This window comes from Panthera pardus, unplaced genomic scaffold, assembly GCF_024362965.1.
Source record: "Panthera pardus isolate Hobbes unplaced genomic scaffold, ASM2436296v1 HiC_scaffold_15, whole genome shotgun sequence".
Taxonomy (NCBI): domain Eukaryota; kingdom Metazoa; phylum Chordata; class Mammalia; order Carnivora; family Felidae; genus Panthera; species Panthera pardus.
This window is the reverse complement of record NW_026526710.1, coordinates 13,411,012-13,429,411: the sequence shown is the minus strand read 5'-3', so window position 1 is coordinate 13,429,411 and position 18,400 is coordinate 13,411,012. Positions and strand designations below refer to the sequence as shown.

The 18,400-nt window shown below is 58.8% G+C and overlaps 1 protein-coding gene across 1 annotated transcript in view; it reads right to left on the bottom strand.

Annotated features, from left to right (window-relative positions):
- Nucleotides 1-1,480: 1,480 nt before the first annotated feature.
- Nucleotides 1,481-18,400, bottom strand: part of FAM222A (family with sequence similarity 222 member A) — a 54,769-nt gene continuing 37,849 nt past the window's right edge. The window contains 2 exon segments of the mRNA XM_019467171.2: nt 1,481-3,581; nt 3,583-4,031. Of these exon segments, the coding sequence (XP_019322716.2) occupies nt 2,748-3,581; nt 3,583-4,031 (1,283 nt within the window). The 3' untranslated portion in view covers nt 1,481-2,747.

The window sequence follows — 18,400 nt, the reverse complement described above, 5'->3', positions numbered from 1 at the left end:
TCACTCGGAGGAGCAAAGCTCCGACTCCAGCCTGCTTCTAGCTCACTCCAGAGTCTGGGCCTTCTGGGCTGCCCACCTCCAGGGACCTCCTCGGCACTGCGCGGCCCCAGGCGGGCTGCAGCTCTGCGTGAGGGCGGAGGCTGCCCTCCTGTCGGTCCGCCAGGCCATCCTCGGGTTCTGCGTTCTCATCCCGTAAGACGGGGATGACTTTGTTGCATACGTACCTGATACAGCTGCTGTGAGACTCCCATTTCGGGAGGTCAGAAAAGCTCTTTGTCAACTGCTCTCTGCTTCCCACTTATCACCCCCAGCAGCCTGCCTGGCAGTACCTTCTCCGCTTGTCACCAGCAGGACCCCGGGGCTCCCCAGGGCGTGACAGTGATGTGCAGAAGGGCCTGGGTCCCGCCCTGGCACCCAGGTGGGGCTCCGAGCATGGGAAGGGAGGCCTGCATCAAACAAACTGGGGGTGGGGCTCCTGGGGGCTCAGTCATTTAAGCGTCCCACTTGGGCTCAGGTCATGATCTCATGGTTCGTGGGTTCAGGCCCTGTGTCGGCTCTCTGCTGTCAGCACACAGCCCGCTTCACAAACTCCGTCCCTCTCTCTGCCTCTCCCCTGCTCCCTCTGCCTCTCAAAAATAAATAAACTTAAAAAAAATTTTTAAAAACTTAAAAAAAATAACAACGAAAACAAACTGGGGGCTCCCCAGGTCCCCCAGGCGGGATGGTGGGCTCCCCTGCCCAGGGAGAGGGCAGAGACAGGATGTGAAAAAGAGTCCATGCTGTGGGGTCCAGACCCCAACTTTTCAGAATTGCTGTGTGACTTTAGGCAGGTCACCTAACATCTCTGAGCCTCGGTTTCTTCCTCTGACACCTACTACCTTGCAAGGATGTGGCAAGGCTCCAGTGAGATACAGTGTGTATGAACGTGCCCAGCACAAAGTTAGGTGCCCGATGAATGCCAAGTGTCCCGGGGTGGGGGGGTCTGCAGATCTCCAGGTGCCGGGGCCTGGAGTGGGTGTGTGCTGGGGCTGGCCAGGGAGAAGGTCACTGCCACAGCCACTCTGGCCTGCCCACGGCCATACTGGCCCATGGACGCCTGGAGCGGGTCAGGCACAGGGGAAAAGCTGGGAAGGCATTTCGTGATGCAGGGAGACACCATCCCCAGACCACCTCGGCACCATTCGGGGAACGAGCCAAGGGGCCCGGGCTTGGTTCTGTCTCAGCTGCTCTGTAGACCAGTCGCCGGCCACGACCCAGTGGCCTTCCGCCTGTGCGCGGACATGTCAACGGGGGTAAATGACGGTGTCTACCTTGAAAGAGCTGGAAAAGGAAATGAAACACTGAATGCAGAGTGGCCGGCGGGTGCCAGGAGGTTCCTGGCCTGCTTCCTCAGGGCTCCAAGCCCGGTCGGCAGCGGGGGAGACAGCCCGTTTTACTCCTGGGGGAGGGAGGACAGAACAAAACAATTCCACAGCTGAGACACCATCTGTGTTTTCCTTTTTTTTTCTTTCTCTTCGTTTTTAAAACAATATAGTGCAGACTGCACTTCTCACAGTAGAATATAATGGTCAATTTTAGTATAAAAAAAAAACATTCTCAGAGATTTGTAAATGCACTTAGTGCTCGAACAGGCCTTGGAGAGATACAGTACCGCTTCCGGAGTGCCAGAGGGGCCGGGACTTGGGGAATTCGGGCCTTGGGGACTGAAGAGGGGGCTCCTTGCCTGCCTCCCCGTGGTGTGGGGTGGGCCTTGGAGGGCAGCTTGCAGGAAAGGCGTTGGATTGGGTCTCCCAGTTAAAACCAGTAGGTTGCCTCTCACTGGCTCTGAGGAGAACCCCTGAGGAAGGCAGGGCAGGGTCCCTCTGACTGGTGTCTAAGATGGCAGGCCCACCGTTAGCCCCTGTGGTGCCTTTGTGCGAATAGGAAAATGGCGCCCCTTCCTCAAGATTCAGAAAACTGCCGTAATAAATATACACGTCTAGGATGCAAATGGTGTCTCCTTGGACGAGGTGCCCTTGTGCGGTGCACAGCCTGTACAGCCGTGCCCAGCAGCCCTGTAAGATGTGGAGAGAAAGGGGACGGTGGTAGTACGGGGTCTGGAGGGTGGGGATGGGGGTGTAATTCTGTTTGGGGAAGAGATGGGAGGAGGGAAGGAGAATCTAGAGGAGGAGGAGCAGGGGGACTGGTGGTCCTTGGAGCCTCTCTCAGAGTGGCCTTCACTTGGATTGGCCAGTGGGGGACACTGTAGGCCCTGTGACTTCCTATACCCCCTCTCTGCTCCTTTTCCAGGAGACGGGGAGCCCGTGGGGGGAGGAGCTCTCTGACCCCTGGGGGCTGCTCTGACCCCACCCTGACTCTGGACCATCACATTTCCTCCTGTGTCCCCCCGTGGCCTGAGCCCCTCTCTTGGGAAAGCCAGAAAGAACCATTCCTGTTTTAAAGTGGTTTCTCTCTCCCTGCCTCTGCCAGCTTGGATGGAGGAAGTGGTGGATGTCAGTGGTGGTCCTGGGCCCTCCCCGTGTCCTCGGGCAGCCGATAGCAGGGAGGGGCCTTGGGCAGAAAGGCGGCCCCGCCACTCCCCATCAGGTGGCCGCACGGCAGCAGCCCTCCCGGCTTCCCTGTGGGCACCCACGGGCACTCGGGCACAGGGCGAGGCTGGGCGCCCCTGTGCGCCGCCCACCCTGTTCTGCGGCCTGCCTTCCCGCTCGACGCCCTGTCCGTCTGTCCACGCGTCTGCCGGGCAGGCCTTATCTGTAGACGGGCAGGCGGATGTGGGCGTGCTGGTGGTCGAGCAGCCGGGGCACAGCCACGGTCTCGTAGCCCTTGCCCAGCATCTGCTCCTTGATGCAGGGCGGCCGGATGTCATTGATGAGATACTCCAGCGACTGCAGGCTGCTGCTCAGCACGGCCGTGTTGCACACGCTCTTGCTGGGCAGGCCCGAGAGGGCCTCCACGGGGGGGCCCGCCAGCTCCCGGGGCGCCCCCGGCCCCAGCTCCGTGACGGCCACGGCCGCCGCCGGGTTGTAGCAATCGCTGGTGGGAGTCACCAGCACGCTGTTCCAGGGGGCGGCGAAGTACTGGCCCACGGTGAAGCCGGTGGGCAGCCCCATGGCGCAGCTGAGGGGCGACCCGCTGGCCCGCTCGTACACCCGCCCCCCGCATGCCTCGGGGGACTTGCTGGCCGCCGTGCCGCCGCTGTAGGCCCTCAGCGGCTGGGGTGGGGGTGGGGGCGGCTTCTGCGGCCACAGCAGGTAATCCAGGCCCCCGTCGGCGTACCCTGCAGGCTTGGTGGCCCCAGCCAACGTCGAGGCCGCCGTGCCGCCCTGGCCCAGCTCGGCACCTTTCCGGCAGTCGGGCAGGCCGGCGGCAGCGGCCGAGTAGGCCATGCCGGGGAAGCTGGGCACGGGGCCGTGCTTGGCCGGGCTGGGGTGGGGACCGGCTACGGCCTGGCAGGCGGCAGGCGCGGCGCCCGGGGCCTGGCACTGCTGGTTGAGCTGGTAGAGGATGCTGTGGATGGAGGGCAGGTTGGAAGGCGGCAGGGGCAGGCCGCGGCCAGGCAGGGGGATGACGGAGGCGGCGGGTGGCGGCGGCCGCGGGCAGGCCGGGTGGTGGGGCGGGTGCCTCGGGCGGCTTGGGGTAGGCCAGGGGCCCCAGAGTGCTGGGCGCCGGGTAGGGCGCGATGCCCACCTGCACGGCAGCTGGTGACAGCTTGGTCCGCTTGCCCTCGGCGCTCTTGAGCACGCTTTTGGCAGGCCCGGCAGGCGCGGCGCTGCCGGAGGAGGAGACGGCGGCCTTGACAATGGCCAGCAGGCCCTGGTAGCCGGCGGCGTGCTGCGGGTAGGGGCTGTAGCGCTGGCCGCTGGTGTCATAGCCGTTGACCGTGCGGCCCAGGTGCTTGTGCTGGGGCACCCGGATGTTGGTGGGGAAGATCTTGATGGACAGCGGGCTGTTGGCCACCTTCTCGGCATAGGCGTCCAGCTCGGCCGGGCTCGGGTAGCGGGACGAATGCATGGAGCTGGCGGCCGTCTCACCTGCGGAGATAAGCGGAGAGGAAAGCACAGGTGAGGGCTGACCCCGCGACCCGGGAAGGCGGTGTGGCCACAGCCCTGCCACTCCCTCCTCTGGTTCCCCATTTGCCCCCTCGCCCCTCCGTTTGTCCCTTCTAAACCCCAGAGCTTCGCCTTGGGTGTAAGGTACAGAAAGCAAACTGCATGCATCGTAAGCTGAGCTTTCACGGACGGAACGCGCTGGGCCGAGAGATGGGTCACTGCCGGTGCCCCCAGAGTGTCGCCTGCGACTCCGCCCAAGCGCACAGCCGTCCTGACTTCCGATGGCAGCGTCTGTACACGCGGGCTGGAATCCCACCACGCGTCCTCGGCCGCATCGGCCTCTGCCACCCAAGGTGTTTTGTGAGGTTCACTCAGGTGGCCGTGGTTCGCGCTTCCTCACGGCCGTGTGGTCCTCGTGTGGACTCCTCCTTCCTGCTGCTGACGGCATTTGGGTGGTTTCCAGTTTGGGGCTGACACACACACACTGCCACGCTTCCTGGTGTGCGAGTACCCAGTGAGTTCTCTTGGGACTTTGCCCGGGACGGGGATTCGGGGCAGGTGAACCTGCAGCTTCAGGAGAAGACGCCCCATGCTTTGCCAAGGAGCCTGTGCCGGGCCGCGCTCCCCCGGCGGAAAACAGGAGTTCCGGGGGCTCCGCACCCTCACTGACGCTTGGCGCCCCGTCTTCACACCACACTGGTGGCAGGCCCTTCCTCCTATTTCTTCGTCATCCTCTCTGTGCCTCCCTTGGTGGGATGGGATGTAAAATGGGATGTAAAATGGGATGATGGCCACCTGCTGACCTCTATGGGATAGTTAAATGTGTTGCTATGTGAACAGAGCCCAGCACAAGGCCGGAGACAGACAGGAGATGCTCCGTTGGCTTTCGTCGGTTGCTCACATGACCTGCCTTGATCAGCAGGCAGGGGAGGAGGGGTTTTAGCCACAGTGGCTGCCCGTCCCATCCCCAAGTCTGCCTGTCACCTACAAGGCCAGGGTGGTAACCACTGCCTCTTCTGCACGCTGTCATTGTGGGGCCGGAGGCTGCACTTTGTGTGACAGGCTGACCATCCTACCGGCCAGCGTCCTGGGGGAGGTGGGCTGCTGGTGGGCAGACCCCCCTCTTCCATCCAGAGCCCCTCCCCGGGGCCTGAGACATTCCTCAGTGCTGCCCAGGACCCTCCCCAGGTGGGGAAAGGAGGGTGGGGCGGGGGCGGGCTGTGGGAGACAGATGGGAGGTCTCCGGATTTTAGAGCTGGCTGGCCTGAGTGGAGTCCTGCCTGGTTGTGGGGCTTTGTGGCTTGCCTGACCGAGCCTCCCCACCTGTGAACCGGGGATCATGATTGTGTCAGTTGTGCAGGGTGGCCTGGAGTGATGGCTGCCAAAGGGGGTGAGACACACAGTCGGAGTTGGGAGATGGTCACCTGTCTAGGCCCTGGGGCGAGGGGCCCCTCCCTACAAGGTCTCCGCAGCACACTGCCTTTCTCCTGTCCCATGACTCCCTTGGGGCCCACCGGTGACTCCCAGGGGGAACTTGAGAATGGGGCGCCTCAGTTTCCTCATCTGTAAAATGGGAGGTGATACTGCCATGAACGCTGCCTCCCAGGGTGGCTGCGAACTTTCATGAGTTGTGCATGGTGGAGTGTGGGCAGCATCGGGTGCTCTCCGAGTGGGGGTGTTGACGCCCTCCCCATCTGTTTGGGATGCGGGCCTCCCTGGGGGCGGAGGGGCAGGGGCTCGGGCTGCCCTTCCTTCTGACCAGCCCGGGGGGTCCTGGCACTGTGGCTGGGGTGGAGTGCAGACCCCACCTGCCCATCCCTTGAAGGTCTCGCCCCACATCCCATCCATCCAGAGCCTCGCCCCTGAGCCCCTTGTTGGGCTCACAGCCGGTCGGTCGGAGCAAGACACGTGCTGTGATGGGAAGGCTAAGGCATTTGGGATGGGGCGGGGGCCTCACCCAGCGGGGCTCTGGAAAGCGAGACAGCTTTCTGGAAGAAAGGGCATCCCAGTGAAGGCGATGTCAAAAGGGGTGAGGAGAGGGGAGAGCAACATATTTCAGGCAGAAGAAACAGCACAGGCAGAGGTCCAGAGGTGAGGAAGCATGTCCTGAGTGAGGAACTGTAAATAATGTGGAAAGAGAGCAGAAGCCCGGATCAGGCGCGTGGAAGAGGAGAGACAGGTGGCCTGGGAGGGCAGGGGGCCAGTGCAAAGGGGCCTCCTCGCCGCAGGGCAGGGCAGGGGAGGGGTGGGGCACACATGCGTGTTGCAAAGGTCATTCCCTTCTGCCCTAAGGTGCAGGAATGTGGTCTGACCTGGGCAGGGCAGCAGGCAGGGAAGAGGCAGGCGGCACTCAGCATGCCAAGGAGACTAGGGGAGTGCCCCTTCATCCCTCGGGCCTAATTCGGGGCCGGGCAGGTGGGGCTGACCCCTGGCTGGCCACAGGCCCCCATCCTGACCCTGCCTGGGGCAGCCCCCTCCCTAAGTGGCCTAAAATAAACTCGGTGTGGAGAATGGAAATGTCACTTTGGCCAACGGGGGAATCTTTCTCTGAGATTGGATTTAAACTACATTATACAAGCAATTTCATGGGCACTTAGCGCCGCTCGGAGAGTCCCGCAAAAAAGGGACCAGCTCTTCATTTACCAGCCATAAATCAGCAGTTGCTATAATGAGCACAAAAATGTCACTTTTATGCAATTTTACAGATGAACAAAACTGGTGAAATTAACTGTGGTAACCTACTATAGTCAGCAAAAGCGGCTGCCGGGGAAAAAAAATTATATCTGTATGTATTTTTGTTCCTCTTAAACCCTCTTCCCAAGCAGGTTTCTGCCATTGTGGTGTGAAAACTCATTTGTCCTCACCATTATACTTTCATTTGGAGTTTATCTTGAGTATCCAATGAGCCACCAACTGTGAAAATGATTAAATCTACAAAATCTATCTAATGGATGGAATAAATTAGGTGTTTAAAACCTTTAAGAAGAAGAAGAGAGCGGGGCGGGGGGCGGGGGGTTGGGAATAAGTACTGCCTGTTACTGGTTCCCATTCACTGAAATGAGGAGCCCATCTGCCCCCCTGCTGGCCATCAGGGCTCCAGGAGGGTGGGCTGGTCCCTGCAGCACTTGGGGGAGTGGATGGAGCCTGCCCTCTGGTGAGCACAGAGCGTGCGCTAGACTCTGGGCCTACGGCTTTTCTTGACGTCTCATTTGGCGCACCTGACCACTCAGAAGTGAGCGGTGGTCCCCACTTTACAGATGAGGCAGCAGACGAGTCAAAGCATTCAGCAGACAGCCACCAAGATGTGCCACACCCCTCTGCATCACTGTCACCTCTTGGTACTCATGCCCGTGTGCTGCCCCCCCCCCCCCCCGCCCCCAAGTGGGGCTGAGACCCGTGAGGTCCTGTGGACCCAGCCAGGGCCAGATCACGGAGGCGCTGTGGCTTCCTCCTCACTCACCCGGATCGCTTGCTGCGGGGGAAGCGGCCCACGGGGGAGATGAACGGGGGTCTCCCACCCACAGCCATGCGAGGCAGCCCCGGTCGAGCCTTCGGATGAGTACGGTCCCAGCCAGCATCCTGATTGCAGCTTCATGGAAGACACAGAGCAGAACTACCCAGTTAAGCCTCTCCTGAATCCCTGATCACAGACCATGAGCGAGAACACACGTCTGTCCAGGTCTCAAGCTGCTAAGTTCTGAAGTCACCAGCAACACAGCAATAGATAACTAGCAGAGGCCCCTGTTCTACAGATGAGGGTATGACCTCAGAGCTTCCTAAGACCACGCCACGGGCAAGGGGCGGTGCTGAGACTAGACCCGGCGTGTCTTCCTTCCAAGTCTTCATAACGCTCGCCTCACGAGGCAGGCCCCCGTGAAGCCAGGACACTCGAGAGGCTCTCCCTCTTCCATAGAACTGGGGGGGGGGGGGCGGGGAGGGTGGGAATAATCCAAAGGAGGGACCCCGGAGTCAGCCCGGAGGCTCCGAGAGGCAGGAGGTGAGCCGTTAGAGGTCACAGGCCCGGCAGCTCTCACCCCTGCCCTTGGCTGGCTGCTAGGGCCTGCCAGCCCACGGCCCTGAGCGGGTCTCGCCCGGCATGTGCTCAGGGCTCTCCGGTGTCTTGAATGGGAGTGTCTTTGGGTGGGGGCATGGGTGTGCCCCTGCAGGTCACCAGAGTCCCTGGTCCCAAACCTGGCCCAGTTGTGCTGAGGCCGTGGCTGCCGCAGCCCCTGCCTTGTGCCTTGTTCCTTGTTCCTGAAGGGCTTTCTCCTGAGCCACCCTGGGTGCCTCACACCCAGCTTTTCCCACCAGGGTTCCTGGAGGGGGGCCCAGCCACCAGTTCAGTGCTCTTGCACAGCCCCGTGTGGCCACTGTGATGACACAAAAAAGGCCTCACAGACGGCACCAGCCGAGCCGGCTTCTCTGGCGGGCTTCTAAGCAGTGGTGAGGATGGGGGACGTGGGAAGAGCGCTCACAGGGTTAACGGGTGGCAGGGGAAGGGGCCTGTTGGGGGATCCCAGGGCCTCTCTTCAGTGCTACTCCCTCCCTGCCTTCTCGGGTCCCCCCAGCTGGGCTCTATCAGTGCCTGGGCTTGGTCACCACGTGCCGGGGACTTGTCCTTCTCCCCCACCAGACTCGGGCTCCCTGAGCTGGCTTGCTCACTGCGGAGTCCCCGGTGTCTACAGGACACATAGTAGGTGCTCAGGAACGTCTCAGTGAATGATGACGCTGTGCCCAGACGGACCCGTCCAGCCTGGGGGCCCCTGTTCACTGCCAGTCATGACACTTGGAAGGAACTAAGCCAAGCGGACAGCCTCGTGGAGAGCTGCCTCTCAGAAGCCTCTCCTCAGCCCCGCATCCACCAGATGCTTCCTGGGCCCTCGTCTATGCAGGCACTATGCAGGGCCTGGGAAAAGCAGCAGTAACCAAAGCCCAGGCAGAGTCCCTGCCCTCATGGAGCCGACAGTCTCATGGGGCGACAATCCTATACGTCGAGTCAGGCAGCAACCAGGCCCGGAAACAAGGATAGAGTGGGTGTGGTAGTTTTAGAACACGTCCACGAATTCTCCGACTCCTCCCACAAATCGCGGAGGCCTCTCTTCCTTCACTCGAACAGGAAGTAACTGGGCAACTCCATTCTACTGAGCAGAGTGCGGCAGACACGATGTTGTGTGGCTGGGTCATTGTGGCGTGGCTTCGCCTGGAGCCCGAGGTGGCTCTGTGTCGGTGCCTTGGGGCGTCCACCCCTGGAACCCAGGCACTGTGCTCTCGGAAGTCCAGGTCACGTGGAGAGGCCACGTGTGGGTGTTTTCCCGACCGCCAGCATCAACCACCTGATACATGAGGAAGCAAAAGCCTTCAGAAGGTTCCAGCCCCCAGCCTGTGCCCTGTCCGTACCCCTGAGCGTACCACACGGCTGTCGGAGGCCACTGACTTTTGGGGTAATTTGTTGTGCAAGCACAGTAACAGAAACAGCAGGGCACAGGGGACGGGGCAGACCTGGTGGAGGGGTGTTCAGTGTGGACTCGGCGATCGGTGAAGAAGGCGTCTCTGATGATACGGCCTTGGAGAGAGGGCGGGAAGGTGAGCGAGTGGGCCGTGAGGCTGTCTGACGAAGAGCAGTGTCCGCAGGGGGACAGCAGGCGCCAAGGCCGAGGGGCGTGGATGAGGTGTGTCTGGGGAAGCAGAGCCAGCAGGGAAGGCCTGTAGAAGGGTGGCATGCTTGAGGACCTGGGCTCCTGGTCCACGTTGGAGGGTGGGGACCAGAGGAAGAACGTGACCTACCTTGAGTTTTGATGGGGACCAGAGGAAGAACGTGACCTACCTTGAGTTTTGATGGGACCCCTTGAGCTACTGGGTGGAAAATAGGGCAGGAAAAGGGGCATCAGGAGGAAGTCCTGGGAGCAGCCTGTCCCCACGAGACAGAGCACCCAGCAGGTTCTCAGCAGCAATGTGCTTTGCTGGGCATTGAAACTTGGGTTCTAGAAGGCTCTGACGAAGTGGGCAAAGGTATAGAGTCCAGGTATGTGGAAAGAGGAGGTGACAGAGGGGCTGTACTCAAGAGCCCTCCGTCTCTCTCCTTCCCCGTTGAAGGGTTGGGGGGTCAAATCAAGACTGAAGAAGAAAAGAGCCGCAGATGCCAGCATGGCCCTGCCTGGTGAGGGGGCGTTTCGTTTCTTCTCTGTGCTTTTCTGTCGTTGCCAGTGGCTGGCCGTGACCTTGCGTTGCTTTAGGGTGGGGGACAGGCGCACAGCTCTCCTTTCTCCCAGGGCCCTCCTGCCCTTGACGTTTGCGTCACACAGCCTGCTTCAAACCCTCCTCCTCTTCCCTCGGCCTTGAGCGGCCCGAGGCCCTCCCTGTCTGCCCGCCTGGGCGCCCGTCACTGTCCGGCTGCCTCTGCTCCCAGGCAGAGCATGGAGGACGGCTGGCAGCCTTTTGAAAAGGCATCATGGTGCAGGGGGGCGGATGGGGGCCGAGTCCCAGAGATCTGGATTCAGATCCCGGCTGTGCCACACACGCACCGTGTGGCTTCGGGCAGGCCACGACCCCTCTGGGAACCTCCGTTTTCTCGTAAAATGGGGACGCTGCTGCTATTGCTGTCCTTGGAGGATTGTTGTGAGGACCATAAAGGGTCCTGTCCTCGGTGCTGTAGTTGCTGGTGGTGATGAACTCACTGGAGCTCCCTCCACTGTCTCCAAGTCCCCAGGGGGGGGGTCTCTGTAAAACCCTCCAGTGGGCCCCAGTGTTTGTGAAATCTGAACTGCTCAGGATGGTATTCGAGGCCCCGGCCATCTGACCCTGACCTCTCTCTGCAACCCTCCTTCCCCACAGGCCCCTGGACACACACATGGTGGCCCCCGGGCCTCCTCTCACCAGCCGACCACCACCCTCCCTTGAGTGTGGCCCCAGGCCAGGCATTGTGCCAAATCCTTACAGCCCCGCCCTCCTGAAGTCCTCGCGGCAGCCTGGGAGGCAGCCCTGGGTTTCAGAAGAGGTGAGACATTCAAGGAACAGGGTGTCAAGCGGGGATTTTTGCTGAGGACTGAAGGACAGATGGGCCGGGAATGAGCCGAAGGCCCAGGCGGGGCAGGGACTGAGGTGAGGTGCACAGGGAGTCCGTGCCCTGCCCGGGGGCGTTCACCCTTGAAATCAGGCTCCGTCACTGAGTGGGGCAAATCATACACCTGGCGGGTGGGAAATGGCCCAAGGACCGTCACTTTGAGAGCTCTGCTCACATAGAAAGGATCCGTGAGCCAGGATCTGAGCCCTGGCCATGTGTCCCCTGGGCACCACAGACGCCGTGGCTTGGGATGATTCTCGCACACCCGACACGCTTTCCCTCCGTAACCAAATTCCCACTGGTCCTTTAGAGCCTGGCTGGAACGAGGCCTCCCTGTGCTCCCCTCCCGCACACACCCAACTCAGTCTGCGTCCGTCTGTCTCCCGTGCCCTGAGACACCTCTGGGTCCTCCCCGGTTCCTGATTGAGAGTGGTCAGCCTGGGGTTGGGTGCAATTGTCCCAACAGTGCCTGGAGCACAGAGGATGCTTGGATTTCGTGCTGGGAGAATGAAGTACGAAAGGTTGCTTATACCCGCCCTGGGTAGCTGGCTCCGGTGCTCCCGGTCTCAGCCGGGACATGCCCCCCACCCCCACAACGGGCTCCCCAAGCTGTAACTGCCTGTTGACTTGTCTCCAGGGCTAGGTACTGAGGCCAAGCCCTGCACTTTCTCACCACCCTGATGCCTGAAAAAAAAAAATGTGTGGAACCACGGCAGGTGCTTGGCAAGTGCTGCCGAGTCCAGAGAATTCTCTGTTCTGAGGACTCCGAGAGGCTGAGGGGCAGCAGGCAGACAGCACCCAACTCCCGTGCATGGAAACAAAGGCACCCACCCTGTGAGCTGGGCTGCCCCTGCCCCGTGGCCCCATTAAAGGAAATTTAAAAGGCTGGCTGGAAGTGCGGATGAGCCGTCACTGCCCTTACGTTAATGTTATGGGCCTTTTACAGGTGCGTTAAAAAGACGTGGTTATTAACGAGTATATTAAGCCAATTAAAAGCGGCCCTTTGAGTGGGATTTAATGTTGCTACAGGGAGACGGGAGAGCGGGACTCGGCGGCACTGCATCGGGAGGGGGAGAAGCAGGGGTGGAGGGGTGAGGGCTCTGCTGGAGAGACCACACAGGGCACAGGTGCACAGCTCGGACTCTGGCAGGAGTCAGGCCGTGGCGGACAGATGCGCGGTGTGACCGCTTGCTCCGGGTGACCTTGGACAGGTCACTTAACGTGACCCCGTTTCTCATCTTTAAGGGGACGAAGGGGTGGACAGATCACAGGAGGCTGAAGTCCGTGTGATACTCTGCCCTGTAAGGTGTGCGGTACCTGCTCACCAAGGGGCAGGTGGAGGAGGGTGTGGGGGTGGGTGAGGGGTGAGATGCCAGCGCGGAATTCCTGCCCCCATGCTCTAGGCTTCTCTGTGGGACTCCAGGCACCTTCCGTGGCTACATCCTGGCCCCTCCAGGTGCTGTCCAGCTGAACGCAGGCTCCTGCTGGTCCACTGGACACACTCCTGCAGAAGCCGTCCCCTTGGCGGACCCTGGAGTTCGTGACTGAAATGGAGGTAACTGCAGCTCTCCCGTAGGAGGAGAGGGAGGGCTAAAGGTATGCCAGGCTCACAGTAGGCGTTCAGCAAACGTCCCCTCTTTTCTCCTGCGGTTGCAGATTTTGCCTGTTGCCTCTTGCCTTCGGGCTCAGGAAGTCACGGCGGGCATTACGTTGTTGAAATGGGGGGAGGGGTGTCCCGGGCTGCTCCGGGGCGCAAGGGGTCCCTGGGCACAGGGCCTGGCCCGAGCCCACAGGGAGGAGCAGTCTGCATCTGCATTCCCCTTTGCTGCCGACACTCTGCCCTTGGAGGTGGCAGCCTCCTGAATGCTCAATTAACGTGACACTAATTAGCTGGTGGCACCGGCAGAATCCCTAATGAGGCCGCCCAGGAAGGAGGGGGGTGCGTGGGGAGGGCGGCTGGGCCGGGGCAGATGCAGCTGTTCTCTGGCCTCCGCTGGGAGGGATGTGGGGAGGGACAGGGGTGGCAGCCAACAACCCTGACCTCCCCCCAGCCCGCTGACCGGGGTGCGAATCCCGGTGCCCCCATTACTAGCTGGGTGACCTCACGGTGGTGACCCCGCGGCTCCCTGGCCTCCATTTGTCCTATGAGAACAGAGTGAAGGAAGATTAAATGAGAAATCTTGGTACATAGTGGATGCTCAGAAAAGGCTGGCCACCTGGCTTCCAGCTCTTTCTAGGCCAGACTAGGCAGTGCAGGGTGGTGGTTATCACTGGGCGCTGCACAAAGGAGCCTCTCATTCTCTAACCACGTGTGTGCATATGCACGCAGGTTCTCACACACATACGCGCGCGCTTAGGGCACACACGTGGAGCCACTTGTGCCCAGATATTCAGGGACATCCTGTTCACAAAGACCAGCAGGTGCTCACAGGCACACACCTTCCACGCCCTGGTATCCACGCCCTGGAGTGGCCGACGTGGGCTTTAATGCTTCCCCAGCCGGACCTTCCTGCCTCTCGTCGTCTCTTTCCCTTTGCTGCTCCCTGACTGGCTTCTGAGAGCTTACTTCTCACGGTCTCCCGGTACCCAGACCCTGGCTTTGCTGTTTTCCCGACCCGCCTGCGGCTTTGTTGGCCTGCCTGCCTGCCCAGTGCCCTTTAGGACTGCTGCCTCTTCTCTCCTCCTTCTGGCCACACACACACACCTCTGTCTGTCTCCATCCAGGACAGCGTGGGTCTGACTCATCTACCCTTCCCTCCCCACTCACCCTGCCCCTCCCCATCGCTGTCTCTCTCTGCAGCCTCGTCCCTGGCTCTCTCTACTCTGGATACTGGTCCCTTATAAGTGCTGCAGACACCCTCTCTCTATTTTTGGCTAGCCTTGACTTTTTTTTATGGTGTATTTTGCCGAGCTGCAGTTTTTAATTTTAATGCGGTCCAATGTGTTTCCTTTATTTGTGCTTTATTCTCCCTCTCCATTTGCAAATCCTTCCTGGTGGATACTCTCCATTTTCTTCAAAGAGGGATAAGGTTTTGCATTCCCTGGCGCCAGGTTTTTAAGTCTGTCTGGAACTCTTCTTGCTGTGTGGTGTGAGGTAGGGCTCCGACGTCTTTCATTCCCGCACTGCCTGTCTGTCCCCAGGGACCTGCAAGGCCTGCTTTGTCCCGGATGGAGCTCACATGCACACTGACCCATTTCTAGATGTTCTCCTTCCTGCCCTGGTTCCCTCTGTCCCTGTGCTGCTCCCACCACCTCAGCCGTAAAGCCAGGGAGGCACTAGCCCGGTCCCCTGTCCTAATACTACTTTGATAAGAACAAAAGGCCAAGAATGGGCAAGGCACAGGTGACTTTGCTGACAAAATCAACTTTTCAAATTATACACCCCCCCTTCCCCAACACACACACGGTCAGGATTTAAGGACTGGGTTGACTTTTTTCCATACCAAACTCTGTCCGTGTGCATAATCTACATCCACGTTTATTTAGGTCTTTAAAAAATATCACTGGATTGGGGCACCTGGGTGGCACAGTCGGTTAAGCGTCCGACTTTGGCTCAGGTCATGATCTGGTGGTTCATGAGTTTGAGCCCCACGTTGGGCTAACTGCTGTCAGTGTAGAGTCTGCTTTGGATCCTCTGTCTCCCTCTCTGTCTGCCCCTCCCGTGCTTGTGCTCTCTCAAAAATAAAAACATTTTAAAGAGAAATCACAATATAAATTTTTCTCCACAAAGGTCATTTACCTCTTTTACCAATTTATTTTAGTTCCTTAATAAATTGTAATAGTACCATAACTTGGATAAAGTGGACAGTTCCCAGAAAGATGCAGACTACCCATCTGACTTAAGAAGAAACAGAGAATCTGAATGGACCTGTAACAAATAAAGAGGCTGACCTGGTAATCAGAACACCACCTACAGATCAAAACCACAGTGAGCAAGCACTCTGTGCCCAGCAGGACAGCTGGAATCCGAAAGCTGGGTGGCAGGTTTGGGTGAAGATGTGGAGAAACCGGGCATGGAAGAGAGCACAACCACTCAGGAAACCGTTCAGGCACTTCCTCAGGAAGCTAAACACAGAGGGGCGCCTGGGCAGCTGGCTCAGTTAAGCGCCCGACTCTTTTTTAGCTCAGGCCACGATCCCACGGTTCCGTGTCTGGCTCCAAGCTAGGCTTGGAGCCTGCTTGGGATTCTCTCTCTCCCTCTCTCTGCCCCTCCCCCACGCAGGCATGCTTTCTCTCTCTCTCTCTCTCTCAAAATACATAAATAAACTTTAAGGAGCGCCCGGGTGGCTCAGTCGGTTAAGCGTCCCACCTCGGCTCAGGTCATGATCCCGCGGTTCTGGAGTCTGACCCCCGTGTCGGGCTCTGTCCTGACAGCCCAGAGCCTGGAGCCTGCTTCAGGTTCTGTGTCTCCCTCTTTCTCTACCCCTCCCCCACTCATACTCAGTCTCTATCAAAAAGAAACATTAAAAAAAATTTTAATTATTAAGAAAAGTTAAACATAGAACTGTCCTGTGCCCAAGCAATACCACTCGTAGGTTTACATGAAAGAAAAATGAAAACCTACATCCCCATGAAAACTTGTACGGGAACATTCCGAGCGGCATTTCACACCATCGCCCCTGATGTGGAAACACCCAAAAGCCCTGTTGGCTGATCGGCGGTGAATCACGACCCGGCCACGTAACGGAATGTTATTCGGTGGTGACAGGGAGCCGGGCACGGACACCTGATACTCCATGGATGAACCCAGAACACACAGGGAGTGAAAACAGCTGGACACAAAAGGCCACACAGGGTACAATTCCATTTATACGGGACATCGAGAGAGACCAACGCAGAGACCGAAAGTAGGTCAGGAAGTTTCGTGGTTGCCTACAGCTGGAAGGTGGCTGCGGGCAATGGGGACCGGCTGGTGATGGGTGTGGGGTTTCTGTTTGGGGCGATGAGGAAACATTTGGAAATTTAGTAGTGGTGACGGCTGCACAACCCTGTGAATTTACACTGGAAAGTATTCACTACTGCAGTCCGAGTGGGTGAATCGTATGGTAGGTGTTACCGTCGGCGTAAGGCAGTTGCCAAAAAAATCGGTAATAGTATCTTTTTTAAAAAATGTAATTTCTAGCTCTTTGTATTTGGTGTAACGTTAGGAGCCAGCAAACCGTGGCATACAGGCCAAGCCTGGCCTGCTGCCTGTTTTTGTAAATAAAGTTTTATTGGAACACAGCCGCGCCGATTCATGTCCGTGAATCTGCGGCTGTTTTCCTGCTACAGTGTGACGGCGGTGGGTAAGTTACCATAGACACTGGATGGCCTGCAGGGATGAAAATATCAAAGTTGCAGAAAATGTTTGCCAACTCCTGTCGTAGGGGAACACGATTGCGTCTGTGCGTCGCTCTTGTATCCGCAGTCTTGCTGACTGACTTCTTTTGGGGGTTTCTGTGCAGTTAGTTTTCCTTCTTTCTAGTCCTTGTAACTTATTTTTCTCGCTGTCACTGGGCCGGCCACGACCTCTGTGCAGTGTGGAAAGGCAGTGATTCGGGTCTTCGTCTGCCTCTGGTCTTAGCAAGCCTCGGGTTGCTTTGCTGTGGACTGTGGCTGGATCTGCTGTGACAGAGGAAGCTGCCTACCTTCCTAGTTTATGAGAGCTGGTTTTTATTTGGCAAGTCATAAAAGGGGGCTCGCTCGTGGCCCTTCGTCTCTGAGCCTCTCTTCTCTCCTAGGCATGGTTCCCGGGGCGGGGGCGGCACCGGACCTTCCTTCTGTCCCCAGGCTGCACTCCGCAACAGCTACATAATTGAATCTGCTACCAGAGGTTTGTTTTTAATTTTATTGGAATTTTAAATTGCTTTGTTTCTTCCGTCTTTTATTAGTGCCAGTGGAAGCAGGTGCACTGGCAGGAATGTCATGGGGCTGTGGTTCTAGCCTTTTGGGGTCAGGGTTGGGGCGGGGGGATGAGGGGTGGGAACTGGGGAGAAGAGCCTCTCCCTGCTCCTCCTGGGTCAGCGAGCCCTTCCTCCTGTGAAGATGAGATGGGCCAGGAACCTCTTGTCCCTTTGTGGGTGTAGGGAGGGGGCTCCCACTCTCCGGGGGAGGTGGGGCAGGTAAAGTGTTGGAGCCTGCTGCCAGGCCCTGGGGGTTCTCTCCTGTTCTTATCTTCACATCACAGTGGAGTTAACAGGCCCACAAAGGGCCAGCCACTCACTTGTCCAAGAACACACACGCCCCATTCACGGTACAGCCAGGATTTGACCCCCAGACCATCTTGGTCTCAAGGCCTGTGCCCTAGGGGCTTATGGGAAGGAGGGTAGGGTGGGTCCACTGCTCTCACCTATAAAGAAGCAAGAGCGGTGGCTCACATCAGTCTCCTGGGGCGGCTGCCATTCCCTTCTCAGATGGCAGGTCCCTGAGAGCCACCCCCCAAGCCCCTACGGTGCCTCGCCGGGGCGCTCCGCCCAGCCTGAACTTAGAGCGGCGGTGACTCAAAGTTGATGTATCAACACCATGATGAGAAAGTCAAATACTTATTAGCAGGGAAGGCCCTGAGCGGCTGAGAAAAACAGGCTTCTGTCCCAGGTGTGGGCAGGTCCTGTTTGGGACCCAGAGACTCTGGCCCGCTGGGAGTAGCCCAAGATCTTAGGCCTGAGGTAGAGGAGGGGAAATGGACTCCCCCTGCCCACCGTACACACACATACACATCTTTTTTCCTTTGTCTGCAGGTCACTTTCTCCAGTCACCCGGCATAGGCTACAAGAGCCAGCTGCCCAGACTCCTGGACAGAGGGCCACCCACACTCCTGACTCCTCTGTCTGTCTGACCTCAGGTCCCAGAGAGGTAAATGGTTTGCCGGCCGTGTTCTGGGTATATGTGGTTGCCGTGCCTTGTGCAGCCTTGTGTCGTCAGGCTGCTCGGATCCCAGTTTACAGGAACGGAGGGAGGGACTCTCAGACTGGGCCATGTCTTCCCCTGACCAGGCTTCTGACGTTTTATTGTCACAGGTGGTCAGAGCTGGATGGCTTCTCAGGTCCACCTGACCGGACGCCTTGCTTTACAGAAGGGAGAACACTGGCCCTACGAGGCTGACCAACTTGTCCAAGGTCACACTGCACATGGCCCAGTTGAGACCTTTCTTCCGTGGTAAGAAATGCAGCACAGCCCACGGTCTGGTCACAGAGCTCAGGGAGAGCCCTTCCTGTCTCAGTTCTGTCTGAGGGGCCACAGGCACAAGAGGGTCTGCCTTAGGGCCTGACTGCCCCAAAGTCATGTCCAGGAGGAGGAAAGGGCAGGAGACGAC